At 38.1% G+C, this 15072-nt stretch overlaps 1 protein-coding gene across 10 annotated transcripts in view; it reads left to right on the top strand.

Moving 5' to 3' along the window:
- Window positions 1-15072, top strand: part of INPP4B (inositol polyphosphate-4-phosphatase type II B) — a 312737-nt gene that overhangs the window by 110822 nt on the left and 186843 nt on the right. For 6 of the 10 annotated variants that reach the window (XM_039550506.1, XM_039550504.1, XM_039550503.1 and 3 more), the window contains 2 exons: window positions 2022-2246; window positions 3902-3946. The exons of 1 other annotated variant lie outside the window; for it this stretch is intronic. In XM_039550506.1, the coding sequence (XP_039406440.1) occupies window positions 2022-2246; window positions 3902-3946 (270 nt within the window). Of the gene's footprint in view, window positions 1-2016; window positions 2247-3901; window positions 3947-15072 lie in introns of those variants that run through there. 3 more of the 10 variants (XM_039550510.1, XM_039550509.1, XM_039550512.1) reach the window with 2 other exon arrangements.

Genomic DNA, 15072 nt, shown 5'->3' with positions numbered 1-15072 from the left:
GGTGGCTTTTTGGTGGGGGAGGGGTTGATCTTTTTTTTTCCAGGTTTGGTTGGTTGGTTGGTTTTGTTTAGTTTTTTGCTTGTTTGTTTTTGTTCTTTTTTTATGTGTTGGTTTTTTTTTTAGAGTGACTGCTAGTTAATTTTGATCTTGATGCTAGTTGATTACATGCCTTTTCTTTCCTTTCAATTTCCCACTAGTAGCTCCAAAATACTATGAAATAAAACAGATTCCTGACTCCTTGATGTCAATGACAGAACAGAGTAGAGCACTCTGCTATTGCAGATCTTAGCAGAGCAACAGAAAAGTTATCAGCTCTTCTAACTACTGGTCTTTGTGAAGGTTACTACCCTCATGGCTCACATGCAGTACCAGATCACAGGAGAGCTTACAGCTAAATCTTCTCTGTCTCAACAGTTGTTTTTGACAAACAGTAGAGCTCAGCTTGGTCAGGTTTGGTGACTCCAGAACAGATCTTGTGTGTAAACAGGATCTAATGAACAGCAGTTCCCTAGGATTTTGAATATTCTTCTCTCAAGAACTGAATACCTGGTTTTGCTACCTGAGCCAGGGTTAGAGGCAAGCATTTGAACCCCTATTAGCTTTTTTAACTGCCCCTGAAGCCAAAGATGTGTTTCCACTTTGTTTCTTTCCAGTCTTTCCTCATGAAATCTATAGTCCAGCTGGTGTATGAAATGTTACCCAGCATTTTTAGCAGCATCTGCAGCTACACAGTTAGATTTCCTTAGATCCAGCCCAGACAAAAAAACTGGTCCCACCTCCGCAGGGATTTGTACACAGTTTTTAGAGGCTTCCAGACTTGAGGTTTTATCTTTTATCCCCTCCATAACCATAAAAGTAGAGGTAATTGTAACTGGCAGATGCTCAGTTTATGAAGTGCAAACAGGTTTAGAATAACATGTGTGCAAGTGCCCAAGGTTAGATAGTCAAGGTAGTAAAAGGAATTTAAGTTCACATTGTATGAAAAAGAACTTTTCAGTGTTGTTTGGATTTTCAAACTAAGTATGAAAACCTTTAAGTGTTCTGTTTCATCCAGTAATATGATAGATGACTGATTTAGGTCAGAATGATTTTGATGCCCAGTGAAATACTTCAGTCCTTATTAATACAATAGCACAGGTGTTTTATAGAGTTTTATGTTTCTAAATTAGTTAGTAACTTGTTTTAAAGAAGCATTGATTTTTCTTTCTTTCCCAGTTTGCTCTTCTTGGTGTGTGTTGCACTAAATGTCACATTGAATTTGTGACTCTGGGAAGCCATCTATACTGCAGAATTTTAAATGTCTAAGAGGTGTTTTTTCTCCCTGTTCTAATCTCAGTCAAATGACTGACCCTCACTACTTATGTGGATTCCTTGGGAGCTTCAGCTTTTTTCCCCCCTGTCTTCTTTTTTTGTTCTTAGAAAATTTGATCATTAAACAATTAGACTCCAGGCAGAGCAGCAAATGATATGTGGATAGTAATGAGGTCAGAAGCTCCCACATACAACCTGTTGAGTCTTCACAGAGGAGTTATGTCATGCTAAATTATCTGCATGTGTTCCTGATCTGTATTCTGGCAAGGATGAATGAGAGGCTGAGCATAATGGAGGTCTCTAATAGAAGAGATGATGGGCACATTCATTCTGGAGAATCCCACTCTCTGACAGAACCGTGTCTGCTGCTCCTGCTAAACCAAATTCTTTTTCAAGTTAGCAGCTCTGAGAGCTGCCTTCTAGGCTGCAGAATCTGTGCTGGAAATGGATTTCCCATTTTGGTTTGATTCTGCCACCTAATTTATCCATCTGTTAACTGATTTTGGAACTACTCTGTGGATATGCTTAGTACGGCACCGAGTCTGAAGGAGCTGGGGTTTGACTCCAGAGGTGGAGGGGGCTGCATGGTTCTTTGACCATGAACAAAAATGTGCATGTGGTGGTTTTCATTGTGTGTGACATCAATATTTCCATCATCCCCCTTTTGAAACACAGTTCCTAAGAGCTGTTTTTATGCTTTCTGAGTGCAGAGTTTCAGAGTGGAGAACCAGATCTTTACCTAGAAGCCGCATCAAAGCCAGACTGTGAATCTTGGGCTGTGGCACTGGGAGAGGCAAACTCAGAAGGTTTGCAGAATAAAATTCAGCATCTCCAGAGGCTGGTCATGGAAATCAAGGAGGAGAGATCATCAGATGAAGCACAACAGTTTCTCCCCACATCCCAGTTAGACAGTCTAGGAGAGCCCCAGTTCACAAGTAAGTGCATGTACTCATTTTATGGAGTGGTGGCCCAGTCTCCGTGGCAGTTCAGATCGTGTCACAAGCAGGGTACAAAATGATGTTCAACTTCTAGCTTGTCAGAGTGCAGTTTAGAGGAAATAAACTGATAAAAATTGTCTTTAAATGTTTTTCCCTGATGTATTTTGGTTTATGCACGTAACCTTCAGGGCAACAAACGTGTGATTACTGTGTTTCTGAGCTTTTCTCGCTAACCTGTTTTCTTCGTAAGACTTAAAGTACTTTTTTCCTCTTTTATGTCCTATATGAACATATGGACTAGTGTTTAAAATATAGTCTGGTAACTCTGATAAATGTGTAAAGCTTTAGTAATACTTAAACTAGTATCACAGATTTGTTCTTTGTGATCTAAAAGCACTCTGGGGATTTGAATGCAAGTAGCCATATGTTGCATTGTATTTGGTGCACTGGAGTCAGGAGACTGTATTTCAGTTGCCTGGTCACTTATTCAATTCTGTATCCAGCATATTCATGAAGGTGTTTCAGGCCAATATGCTAGTGGCAGAGTTCAACTCAGAAATTTGTTAAAGTTCCATTTAAAAAAAAAAAAGCCAACAAACTTTCATTTTTTTTTTCTTTTTGACCTTTCTAAGCTCTGCAGCTGTAATTTTTCTCACACAGATGTGAATGAATAGCTACAGTAATGAGAATACTGTGAATCTAGACTTAGCAGCATCAAGTTTTTATGGAGCAGGCACAGCTATAAGTTTGGGGTGATTTTTTTGTTTATGGGATTTTTAATTTGTTTTTTTAAACAAAAATCTTGTTCCAGTTCATATACTAACTCAATCCTTCCTATCTGACCAATTTCTTAAATACTGACCAATAATTAATAATGCTTACTGGAGACAATACAAAAATGTCAGCAAGAGAGAGTTTAATTTCTACAAGTTCTTTGAAACTGTGGTTGTGATCCAATTACTTTCTGCATCAGGTGAACCACCCAGTGTTATTTACCTATCCCTCCTTGCTTCCTACGTTTCTCCTGTTGCATCTCTGTGGTTCATGCCTTTATTTTAGCACAGGAAGATATTGCCCTTTGCAGTAAATTACACAGTAGAACATAATTCCACAATGGTTTAAACTGTTCTTGTTCCTGCTATGTGAGAAGAGGAATTAACGTACTTCTTTTACAACAAAAAGAATTTGGATTTGTTGCTTTACATTTCTTTTGTAGATCAATAACGTGTTTATATTCTACTACATTAACCTGATTTCCCTACTTTCACAAAACGTGGGGTTTGTTTTTAATGTGATGCCATACCTACTTTAAAATCAGTTGTTAGATTTAATATTTTTCCAACAGATACATAGTCAGTTGTTGTGACTGAAAATCTTACAAGTACACATCCATGAAAGCCTGGGGTTTTTTTTCCTAGTTTCTTTTCCCAGCAACAGAAAGTTTCTATTAAGAAGGAAGTCTTCTTTCAAAGTAGCCTTTTTTCAGGCAAATTATTTCATCCAAGTTTGCTTTGACTATGAGTTTCTAACATAAAATATTACTTCAGTGGCAATGGCAGTAGTTATAGGCATGTGAAAGTTTTACTGTGTATCAAAAAGCAAGACATGGAAATCAAATTATTTCTAATATATTTTTTTCTTAACCTTTTAAGGTATTCAGAGAATTGCAAATGAGCCAAAGCTGGAGTTCAGCCTTGGTAAGATCTAATTTTGAATTTTTGGAATTGCAATGGCCTGTCTGTGTGTGAGGAGTTTTTATATATGTATAGTGTTACACAGTGTAACATGTGACCTGTTTAAAAAAATTAAGCTATACATGGGAGAAGTGCCTGTGCATGTCTTTTGAAATGCTGATTTTAGTTTCTTGATTTTGAATGGCTAAAGGTTTATTGAATTCTCTAATGTTGTGCTGCTCTACCAGGCTGAAAATCTGCCCAACTGCTTTGTAAATGTGGTTTGTGAAATACTACTTATTTGGAAAAAGACATTTGATTTGAAGTTTTTGAAACAATATAAAAGCACTGGTACTTTAAAACAAAATTCAGTCTAAATGCTATATTATTTGGTAGTGAAGAGGCAACATAAATGTTTACCTGACTTTGACATTTTATACTTAGTATAAGTAATTAGTATATGAGAACTATATATTACAGTATGTAACAGAATTTTTTGGGAGGTGTTGTATCAGGTCAAGCCTCCCCCTCCATTCAGAGGGTACTGAATGATTCAGATTGCTCAGTAAGTCAAGCAATCTAATTGAATAAGGGTGTATTCCTAATAGGTCAGGGAGCACAATATGTCAGCCCAAACTGTGCAAAGCAAGCTTGGCTACCTTGCATTGTTCTTTTCAGTGCAAAAAAACCCCCTTACTTTGAAATAGTAAGTGAAATAATTATGTGCTGTACAAGCACTAAACACAATAATTCCATATCCGAAATAAGAATGATAACTAAGTTTAGTTGATTAGTGGCTGGACTCTCTTCAGGGTCTTTTCCAACTGAAATGATCCTGTGATTATTCCCTGCTGATGTGTATGGTAAAATAACACAGTTGCAAATAGTGTAGCTTTTGAAATATTTGATACTATATGCTGTCTGCATTCTGAACTAAAACCTGTCAAATTTGTTATGATTTTTAATCCATATGACCTGCTAATATTTGTCTGATGTTGTATAGCTGTACGCTGAGAAACTTTTACTCAGTGTTATTCAATATCTTTTAGGTTTAGTCTGGTATAAAAACTCTCATAACATCTGTTGCAAAAAAGTGTATGTGAGGGAGAGGGAAATACAGATATCTGTAAGCAGAATATTATATAAATATTAATTAGACTCCACCGCTTGGAGAATTTAAATTGCCTACAGACAAACATCCTTCAGAAACCCCCAAACACAACAAACAGGATGGCATCGGTGATATGACTGCAGGGTCTATTTCTGCCCCTTGCATTTTGGGATCCTCTTTCTTGGCCTTGTCCTTGGAACTGGGTTATACTTTGCTTGTGTGCTGCTACAACTACACTTATAGCTGACACCTTAGAGCTGTACCCTTAGGGACATATGCACTTCTGTTTGATACAACTATTTTCAGAATACCTTAAATTTTATCTGGGTATTTTTATTGTTATGTCTTTTAAAATTTAGATAGTCATGGCATTACAAAAAAATTTGTTGAGCAGGTCTTGGGGTTTTTTTCTGTATGGACTATTACTGCAGAAATTGTTAAATGTTGGCATGGAACAAAGGCCTCATTCTCTGCTGGGGGGAATCACCATGGTATATTAATCATTAAGAGTGGATTTAACTTTTCTGTCCATTTCTATACACATTTTATAGGTGATGTGACTGTAGTATTTGGGCAGAGCCAGTAATTGCAGTGTTCCAGCAATAACAAACTCCCACAATGACTCTGGTGTAGTACAGGAGAGGGAGGAAGATGCTACAAGCGCTGACTGCAAATTAGTTGAGCAATGCTTCAGGAGAAGTTGCTTTCAGTGATAAATGTGTCCTAGCAGGCAGAAGAGTAAAAACAAAGTAAAGCCATTTTCAGACTTGTTTGGGCTCGTGCTGAATGGATCTCTGTTCACTCAGTGTCAGTATTTGTGTTTTGCATTGGGCTGTTTCTGTCAGGCATTTACGTTCTGTGATTTGTTCTGCAGAATTATTGATTGACTCATTGCAGCTCTGTGAGGGATCTTATACACTGACTCCTGCTGCTGCTCAGGTAACAAATAGGAGTAGCAGCATAAACCTCTTGGTTTTGGCTGATACTCCTGCCCAGAGTCATAAGTCAGGGATATTTGGCAACACAGGCAACTGTATAAAGCTGATCTTGATCCTAAAATAATACTAAATATTTAAGCATAACACATTTGTATTAGGGGAATCCACCTTTAGTGACTGAACAGTCCATGAAATTCTTATCTTAACAGTTTCCTTCTTACTGGAACATCAACATTCCCATGCCAACACTTCCTAACTCCAGCAACCCCCGTCATCAGCTCTGTGCTGTTTGTTTGTACAAATGGGCAGCAGACACCTCCTGCTGATGAGTGACACAGGAACAGTTTAGCTGGGAAGGATGCATGTGCTGCTTGGCCCAACCAGTTAAAATTCCCCTTGCAAGGGCTGCCAGTGGAGATGCTCCTGTGCTGTTCACCTGGCAGGCCGAGGACACTGCTTGACTGATACCATCCTTTGAGGGATTTTGTCTAATTAAAGACTTGGCATTCACTTTAGCTAATCAAGGACTTCCAAGGTCTCTCTCTGAGATGAGCCAAGGCATGGTAAGCAGGGATGAGAAAGGAATTTGCTTCAAGCAAGCACACTGCTGTGATGTGTGCCTGGCTTTAGTAACCAAATCTTAGGGCTCTGTAGAGACATTTCAGCTTCATTAGGCTTGTATTTGGCATTTAGAATTTGGAAGGCAAATCTAACAGTTAATGATGTATAAAGCTGGTCTCTAGCCCTGAAAGAACGGCTTATACATGTAATTTTGTTCATACTCATTGTATAATCAATATTTCTATATTAGTTAAGTAGCATACTTACACATATGTATGCAAATAGATATCTGCTTATATCAGTTGATATACAAGTGTGTTTAAATGTGTTTAAAAAATTGTAATAGTTCATAATTATATTTTAAGTCTCTTGTCACTAGTTTGTCAATAAATAACATTCAGAAGTGGAACTTTAGTAGCTAAAACAAAATATAGCTTTTAAATAATACTTGGGTGCTGCCTAATACATGAGTTTTATTTAGGGACATTATATCTAAATACTGCTCTTCAGTGTTTAAAGACAACTATGTTTTGAAATAATGGTATTAAAACTCTTCCTAGGGGTTTGTATTTTTTTGTGGTAGCTACCTGTATCCATAATACACTGGAAAGCATTCTCTTCATAAAATGTCCAAATATTGCCTTCTCTTATTTTATTTTAAAGTTCAATAAAGTGGTAATTTTTTCTTTTCCCCTGAGGTTAAAGCAAAGAATAAAACTCACCTGAATTACAGCTTTCTACTGCAATACACTCAGCATTTTCAGGAGTGTGCCTGTCTTGTAGCATAACTTTGGAGTCAGAGCATCCTTTAGACTAAGATTTTTGAGTTTTATATTCCTGGAGACTCTTTGGAAAAATGGCTGATTTCTGAACCTTGTAGCTGCTGCTAAGTTTAACTTTGCAAACTTTCTCTTGTTGTTTGGCAGAACAAGTGCCTGTGTTCTGCGTGCAATTCCATGAAGCATTAGGAAGTAGGATACAACAGCCTGGGCAGGGTGTTGAGTAGAGGGGAAGAGCAGAGCAAAAGGAATCAAAACAGATACTGGGCCTGAATAACAAACCAGTGAAGCTGATAAAAATCTTTCCATGACTTTGAAGTATGCAGGGTTAGATCTTTTATAGATGTTTATTTTGAAGCTGCTGTTCTTGGTTGCTTCTCTAAAATACCCCAGCCCTTGAGTCCCAGATCTAACTAAATATGTTGTAGGCTCCTGACTTCACGTTGATGTAGCACGGCTACTTTGAAGTATGTGAATCCAGCTGAAGGTGATGGTTATGGGAGATAAATTGTATTGTGCATATTGATGAATGCTATTGAGAAGTTTTCAAGAGCTTGCACCTCTAAAGGTATTTGATAGGGAACTGGCAAAGCAGCACAAGAAAACTGCAACAATCAGAAAAATGAGGGAGCAGGGTAGAATGCACAGTTCGAGGTCAAAATGCTGAAACATGCACTCAGTAATGAACATGATGTTAATATGGAGAAATAAATTGGAGAAAAAAAAGAAATGTTTGTTAGTTACTCTCTCAGTAACCAATAGAATTTTAGTGTTTTTTCATTTGTTGCTTAGAGTTGTGAAGAGAGGGCAAGGGATATGGTGGTTGTGGTATGGTAATAGTAATCAAAATAGCTGTATAGGAAGGAATGGCTCTGCACGCATCGTAGCATATTCAGGTGGTAATTTTAATGACAGCACCTGTCTGGCATTTCCAAAAGCACTCTTTTTTCTTGCAAATATATTAGGGCAGTGAATTTCGATGGACTTGTCTATTGTTGAGTAACCTCTAGGTACTTTTCAAAGTGTAGAATAATGTAAATCTTGTGGTTCTGTTTTTACAAAATCTCGTTAAATAGTGCACAATTCACAGAAAACTTCAGCAAGTACTAGAAAGAATTAAAATTGAAAATTTCTAGGTTATTTGTTTATTCATTTTACCAAACAGTGGGTTGATACAAAGGCAGTCTACCTGTAAATGCAGAAGTTTTTATTCTCCATGGTCTTATTTTTCACCAAGTGATATTGTGATGCCATCCCTTTGCAAAAGGTCTTGAAGCAGATTTAACTTTGCATACTGAACATAAATGGTACATTGATGCTGCTCAAAGAGCATGACTAAATGATTTTTCCAATTCTGAAACGTAATCTGAAGCTTTTTCAGCAGCAGCTGTTCCTGGAAGAATGATAAGCAGAAAGACTTCTTTTATCCATACCACAGACTTGAAGCCAGTCTTGATCCCAGCAGAATTTGCCCATCTAACTTGGTTATCCTTCTGCTTCAAGTTATGAGTTGGTGAATAAGTGATATTTGTTGTGTTAGCCAATAAAATAGTAAAAAGGTCATCATCTCACTTTTGAGTAAATCTAAAAAGTGATCGTTTCTCTGTGAATCAAACTCACAGTGTCACTTATTGCTGAGGGGTATTTATCCCTCAAAAAAAGTTTAGTGTTGGCCATGTTAGAAACAATAGCAGCAAAAATATAAAAAGGAAGGCTGGGTTCGTGAATTTTAAATTTTATTTTATTTGTTCATTTTGCTCTTTGCTGTTGTAACAATATGCTGAATTTTACTTGAGTTTTTTCTGGTCCCACACAAATTCCATCTTCCACCAAACCAGCTATTCAGGCTTTTTTTTAGTTTTAGTGATATATATTAGAGACTGTTACATCCCAACAACAAACAGTAAATAAAAGACAAATTGAACAGAAAAGATTCAGGAAGCAGAAAAGCTACCATGTGATTGGAAAGAATGCTCTTGTTTTCCTCCGGGAACTACTTATTTGGCTTCTGTCTGCTTTGAGACCTTTGCACTGCTGCATAAGATGCTTTAAATGCAGTTTATTCTTAGTAACTCAGTGTTGCTAGGATGAGTCCTTTTTTGACTGAAAGGAATCCTCCCAAAGAGATAGCAATTCAAGCCCAGTCTGAGACTGTGTTGGCATGTTTTGACTTAGGACTTGTAACGTTTTTGCAGTAACTCCTGGAGGAGTTTCTTCTTTCCCCACTTCTGCAGGAGAACTTGAGCTAACTTGCATGCGGTTTCAGTGCAGATAAAGCAACAAGTGAAACAGTGTTCCAAAAATGTTCTAAGGTAGTGAACGCCTATCACCTCTCACATCATGCTGTCACCTCTCTTAGAAGTGTTCGATGATGGATAATGCCTATCCAGCAAATCGATGAGTGATGTTGAGTTAGTGACCCCTGAGGAGAGTCAGCTCTTGCTGTGCTTCTGCATTCTGTGGCACTCACAGCAGGCTTGCTTTATTATATGCAGACATTGTGTGAACACTGCTGAAAAGTGATTTGAGGATGGATTTGCCAAGAGCCCACATCATGTTTTTATCCACCTCTCCTCCCACAGTACTTTGTTCACTTTTGAGAAGTCTTTTGGGATTCTGTGATAGCCCTCGCCGCACTGAACTTAACCTTTTGGGGCTTTCTGAAGTGTTGCTCCTTCATCATTGTGCACCTCTTTAAAGCATCACTCCCAAATTTTGCGTGTTGCATACTCTGTCAGAAAAAAAGGCCAAAACTCTCTAGATGCTACCATTAAGACTTTGTAATTTCAGGCTGCTTTGTTGTGATAAAGTAGTCATAATCTCACTACTGAAGTAACTAAAAATACGAAGTGGATGTATTGGTGTGTTTTCCTTTTAAAATCTTGCCTTGTTCCAGTCTTGCATGACTCTTCTGTTTTGGGCATAGCCAGCTTCCTTGAGGAAGGTTGTCGCATTCCATTTGACAGTGTCAGCCTGCATTCTCTGGATTTCCAATTTCACTTATTGTATTCCCCCACAATTTATGCATAATGTATCATACCATCCTGATATGCTAACCTATAGTGTTCACTATATTAAACCCTCTCTTAAGAACGCATTATGTATGAAAAAATGTTGGAAAAAACAAATCCAGAAAATGGGGTGTGTGGGGTGGGGGGTGTGTGTGGCATGGACACATCCCTCAAAGAGCTTAAAACCAGAATCCTTTTCAAAACCTCATATACTTGTTTGGGGTTTTTTTCAGCTATGGTAGGTTTGAGTCCTAGAGAATTAAGCTGGATTTTTAAATCTGTACCTGTAGGTACTGTAATTCTAGAAGTCTATCCTTCAATCCCTTTAGGGCAGAGATTGTCTTCATTTGCATTGCAGATAGAGAAGCAGGATGCTGTCATGGTCCTTAAATATTAATCTGTACTAATTGTAGCACTGAATATGCAAGGACTCAAAAAACCCCAATAATGAAACTTGGGAAGATGGTCTGTTAGTGTTCTCCCTGCTTTTTGCACTTTAAGAGAATCTGAAAACTCTGTTTAGAATACTATGTACTTTACAGTTATATAGAGTTCTTTGTGGAATTATCTGTATAGAGGCTTATATAGATATCTATTCTATGTAGTTCATATATGTGAAAATCTGTTTTGTTGCTGAAAACCCATTATATCTAGCGTAGCATTACTCATTTTTGTGTGTTATCTACTTTGGTTCTGTGTCAGTAAGAAGCAATTCCTGATGGAAGTAGTCACAGAAATATTTCCAACTTGTCAGCATCCATTGATACTAATGATTTTCAGTAACCAGCTTTGACTTGTGTAAATTAAATTTCTGTGTAGGTGTTACAGATTAAAATTCTACATTCCAGGGTGCTATGTAGCAGTTAGTCCCCACAGTGGGCACATTAAATGCAGGGGTGTTTATTTGCTCTGAAGTGGGTCAGAGCAGAGGATGAACCAGCATGAGGGAACAAATCATTACTGACTGAGTATATTCCAGTATGATGGACTTACAGGAATCTGATCATGTGCTGATGCAAGCAGTAAGGAGCGTGAGGATGTTTTGGGTATCAGCATTAAACCCAGGTGCAAACTGAGTTTCAGGCAGTTTTCTTCCATTCTGCTCCATGAAATTGAAGTATTTCCTGTTTCCAGAAGCTTCTGCTTTTAAGAAAAAAATTGTATTTGAACTACGAGGAGAAAGTGGATGACAACCTTATAAATATAAATATGTATAAATCAGGGAAGTGACTAAGGGAAACTTCTAAATCTAATAGCATAAAGATTCTCATAGCGACTTTCACATGTTTTGCTGTAAACACTTATCTAGAGATAAATTTTGAACAGCTGTGGCTAATCTCTTTAGAGACAAGTTTGTAGATACCTGAATTTGAAAAGCTATTTAACAGTTGAAAGGGTTTTTTGGAATTTAACCATTCTGAGAGACGGGGGTTTATCATCTTAGCTCTCAAATGATGCAGCAGATAATAGGATTAAATTCTGTCAGAAATGTACAAATTCTGAAATCTTGTCAGTTAGAAAACTGCTGCATTTATAAGTCCAGGGGGGGAAAAAAAAAGGAGGATAAGACTAAGAAGGACCTTTCTTTTTCAAATCTTAAATAAATAAAATTGGTCGGCTTCTTAGTAAAATCAGTTTTTTTCTTGATACTGAAAATGCTGCTCTTGTGTCTATGACATTTTTTTTCTCATAGACTTTGCAATTGATGCCTCATGTTTGCAAAATTCCTTTTATCCAAAATTTCAAAGGGGTAAGGTTGTGTCTATGCTGAAAACTGTGATATTTTCTGTGAAGATGGGTGCCAGCTTGGTATCCCAGTGAGAAACAGATAATTACAAGAGCTCAGTCTTAGCATTCATCTACCTCATTCCATGTTGCTTTACCTGAACTATTTCTAGTTTCTGAGGTAAAACACCCACCAGTAATATAATGATAATTTGTAAAGCTGATTGAAAGCTATGTAGGGAAAGGGCTTCAGAATTACTTGAGAATTTATAGATGTAGGTAAAGATTTAATGCAATTCTCTCAAAATTGAGCTATCTTATAAACTTTTTCTCACTTAGGTATTAAAAAACCACCAACAAATAACTCAGTGGATACCTTAATTTGTCCTTTAGTATTTCCACAAGCATAGTGCTTGGCTTTTGAAGTATTGGGCATTCTGGTGAATGTGACATTATTTTTTCAATTATTCTGATGAAATGGGAAACTTGTGTTTCCAGGGTATTTTTAAACTAGTTCATAGGAAAGTAGGACTAGAGATCATTGCATGAGAGAGAAGTTATTTTTGGCACATGCTGCTGCTCTTTTTTCATCATTATTTTTCTCTTCCTGCTTTTCCCCCAAAACATACCTCATACTGTGCATACTTTCTTCTATTTTTCTTGCCAATCTGTGTGCTCTTTCCAGTTTAATATTTGAACATGATTTTCTCAAATAAGGCTCTTCAGATTCCCTTGGATGGATCCCACGTAGGTGTGGTAGATCTCAGAGTAGGAGATTTGACTTTTGGGGCTGTTTATGTGTGCATAGATGTGTAGCACTTTACACCTTCAGGCTTTAGGATGTCAGAGTGGCAGGAGAGAGAGAGAGTGGGAGAGGGTGTGTCAGTTCAGTGGCTGAGCTGGAAAGGGAAGAACCTTGGCCTACCTGGCAATTTTCTGCCAAGGAAGGAGATTTTCTGGGCAGCATCTCCCCAGTGAGACTGGCCCTGAGCGCACTGTCCTGTTGGATCACCACGCATCCACAGGGACAGCCCCTAAGTGGCTGGATGGCTTTGTGCTTACCTGGTACATAATAAATCTATGACTGATTTCTCTGTGGGTCCAGCAAACTTGTCTGAATGAAGAGGACTACTTAGGTCCTTACCGAGAATGTTTTCTATTGCAGACATTTGTACGCAGAGAGCAACAAGCCAAATAAGAGTGAGCTATCCCTTTGTTGCTATAGAAAGCTCTATAAGACTTCCTTACCTACAACAGAGATTTGGATGCCAGTCCTGGCCCTGCTGCCTTCTTCCAACCTTTCCCTACCTCCCAGAAAGCTGACATTTTAACAATTTGGAATGCAATAGATTTTTTTTTAAGCTCCTTAACTATGCTGTTGTCACGGAAGATCAGAAGGCATACAGTGTCTGCACGATGTTTTCAGCAATAGATGCTGGTCTTCTCCACAGCTTCATAAATCCTTTAAAACTACACTGTTTCTAGAAACAGTGCTTTTTTTTTTCATCAAACTGCAAAGTGTGGTAGCATTAAAATTTTAAACTTCGTATCTACTTAAAAAATATATTGTGTGTACCACCAAGTTTGCTGAAGAACCATTTTTAGTATTCCTGGTTGTGTGCTTCAGTGGCTGACATCTTACTTTTGTCTGCTGCTGCCTAATGTCCCTTACAGTCCTGGGATTTTTTCTAGGCAGAAACGAGAAATAAATTTTATTTTGGAATTACTGGACAGGGATAGTTGGGATGCTTTTTTTACCGTGAGGGTGGTCAAGCACTAGCACAGATGACCTCAGGAGGTTGTGAAGCCTCTGTCCTTGGATATGGTGAACACCCAAGTGGATGCAGCCTGCTGTGGCTGACCCTGCTTGGGCAGGGGGGTTGGAATTGTTAAGCTTAGGGCTGATTCTAAGATCTCTGTGCCAGGGATTTGTCAAGTAACTTTACAGTAAGAGTTTTGAGGCTGCTTAGAGCTGGTAGAGATTGGTTTGACATGGACTCCTCTAATGTTCTGTACTGTATATGGACAGTAAGGTATCTGTTGATCCTTACTGTGGTTGATACCTTACTTGTGATCTAAAAATTCTTCAGGATCTCTGAATAATCACTTATAGTTATGTTGAAATCAGACTATTTAGAATTATTGCCATCTGTGTGGACTCAGGCAGTTCTAGGGAAATTCCACCCTTGCATTGTTATTAAGCCCTTATGTAGGGCACACTGAAGACACCATAAAGGATTTCAGATCAGCCTGAATTGCCTTGCTTTTTGGGCAAAGAGTCAGGACAGGGCAGGGTGAGCTACTGTTAAATTAGTTTTGTGAATGCTTTTGGCTTGGATGTTATTGATGCTCATTTTTATGAATTTCTGTATACATGTTGGGGTTTTTTTCTGTATATTCTCTCAAGGAAGATTTATTAGTGGGAATGCTTGCAAAATGAAAGCTTGAAGTAAAACATGTTTAGTAAACATGTATTTCCAGCAGTGGTGTTGGTCAGGAATAAAATTGAAATGGACTTTTACCCTGAGTTGAGACTCTTAGCCCTTTCTCCGTGAATAAAAGAATTTGGGTCAAAGACAAAATAAGCTGAGGATGACTTTTAAGTGATTAGTGCCCTTTTTCCAGGGGGGTGGACCTCAGTTCTGGAGTGATGATGGACAGCGACCTGAGTTCAGTGGTACTGGAATGTAAAATAATATATGTAAAATACCAAATTACACTTATCTTTTGTGCCCTCTATGCCTGCTGCCAGCAAAATATTCCTTACTTTACAGTCAAGGTGAGACAGCTTTGAGTGGATACAAGCAGAACTCTGAAGTCTTCCTCTCTCTTGTGTAGTTGTTTGCAGCTTTTTGTGGTTTGCAGCTGCTACATTAGAGGTGGGCAGAATGCTAAACCTGTGGATCTGCCCCGTGTGTGACTTCTTTCTGGTCCAGTGCTCAATTGAATCAAGAGAGGCACTGGCACCATTTCTCCTTCAGCCACCCCGCCGGGTGTGTTGTGAAGGAAATCAGCAGTGATGTTT

The sequence above is a fragment of the Corvus cornix genome, chromosome 4 (genome assembly GCF_000738735.6).
Source record: "Corvus cornix cornix isolate S_Up_H32 chromosome 4, ASM73873v5, whole genome shotgun sequence".
Lineage (NCBI taxonomy): Eukaryota > Metazoa > Chordata > Aves > Passeriformes > Corvidae > Corvus > Corvus cornix.
This window is presented reverse-complemented; position numbering and strand designations above follow the sequence as displayed.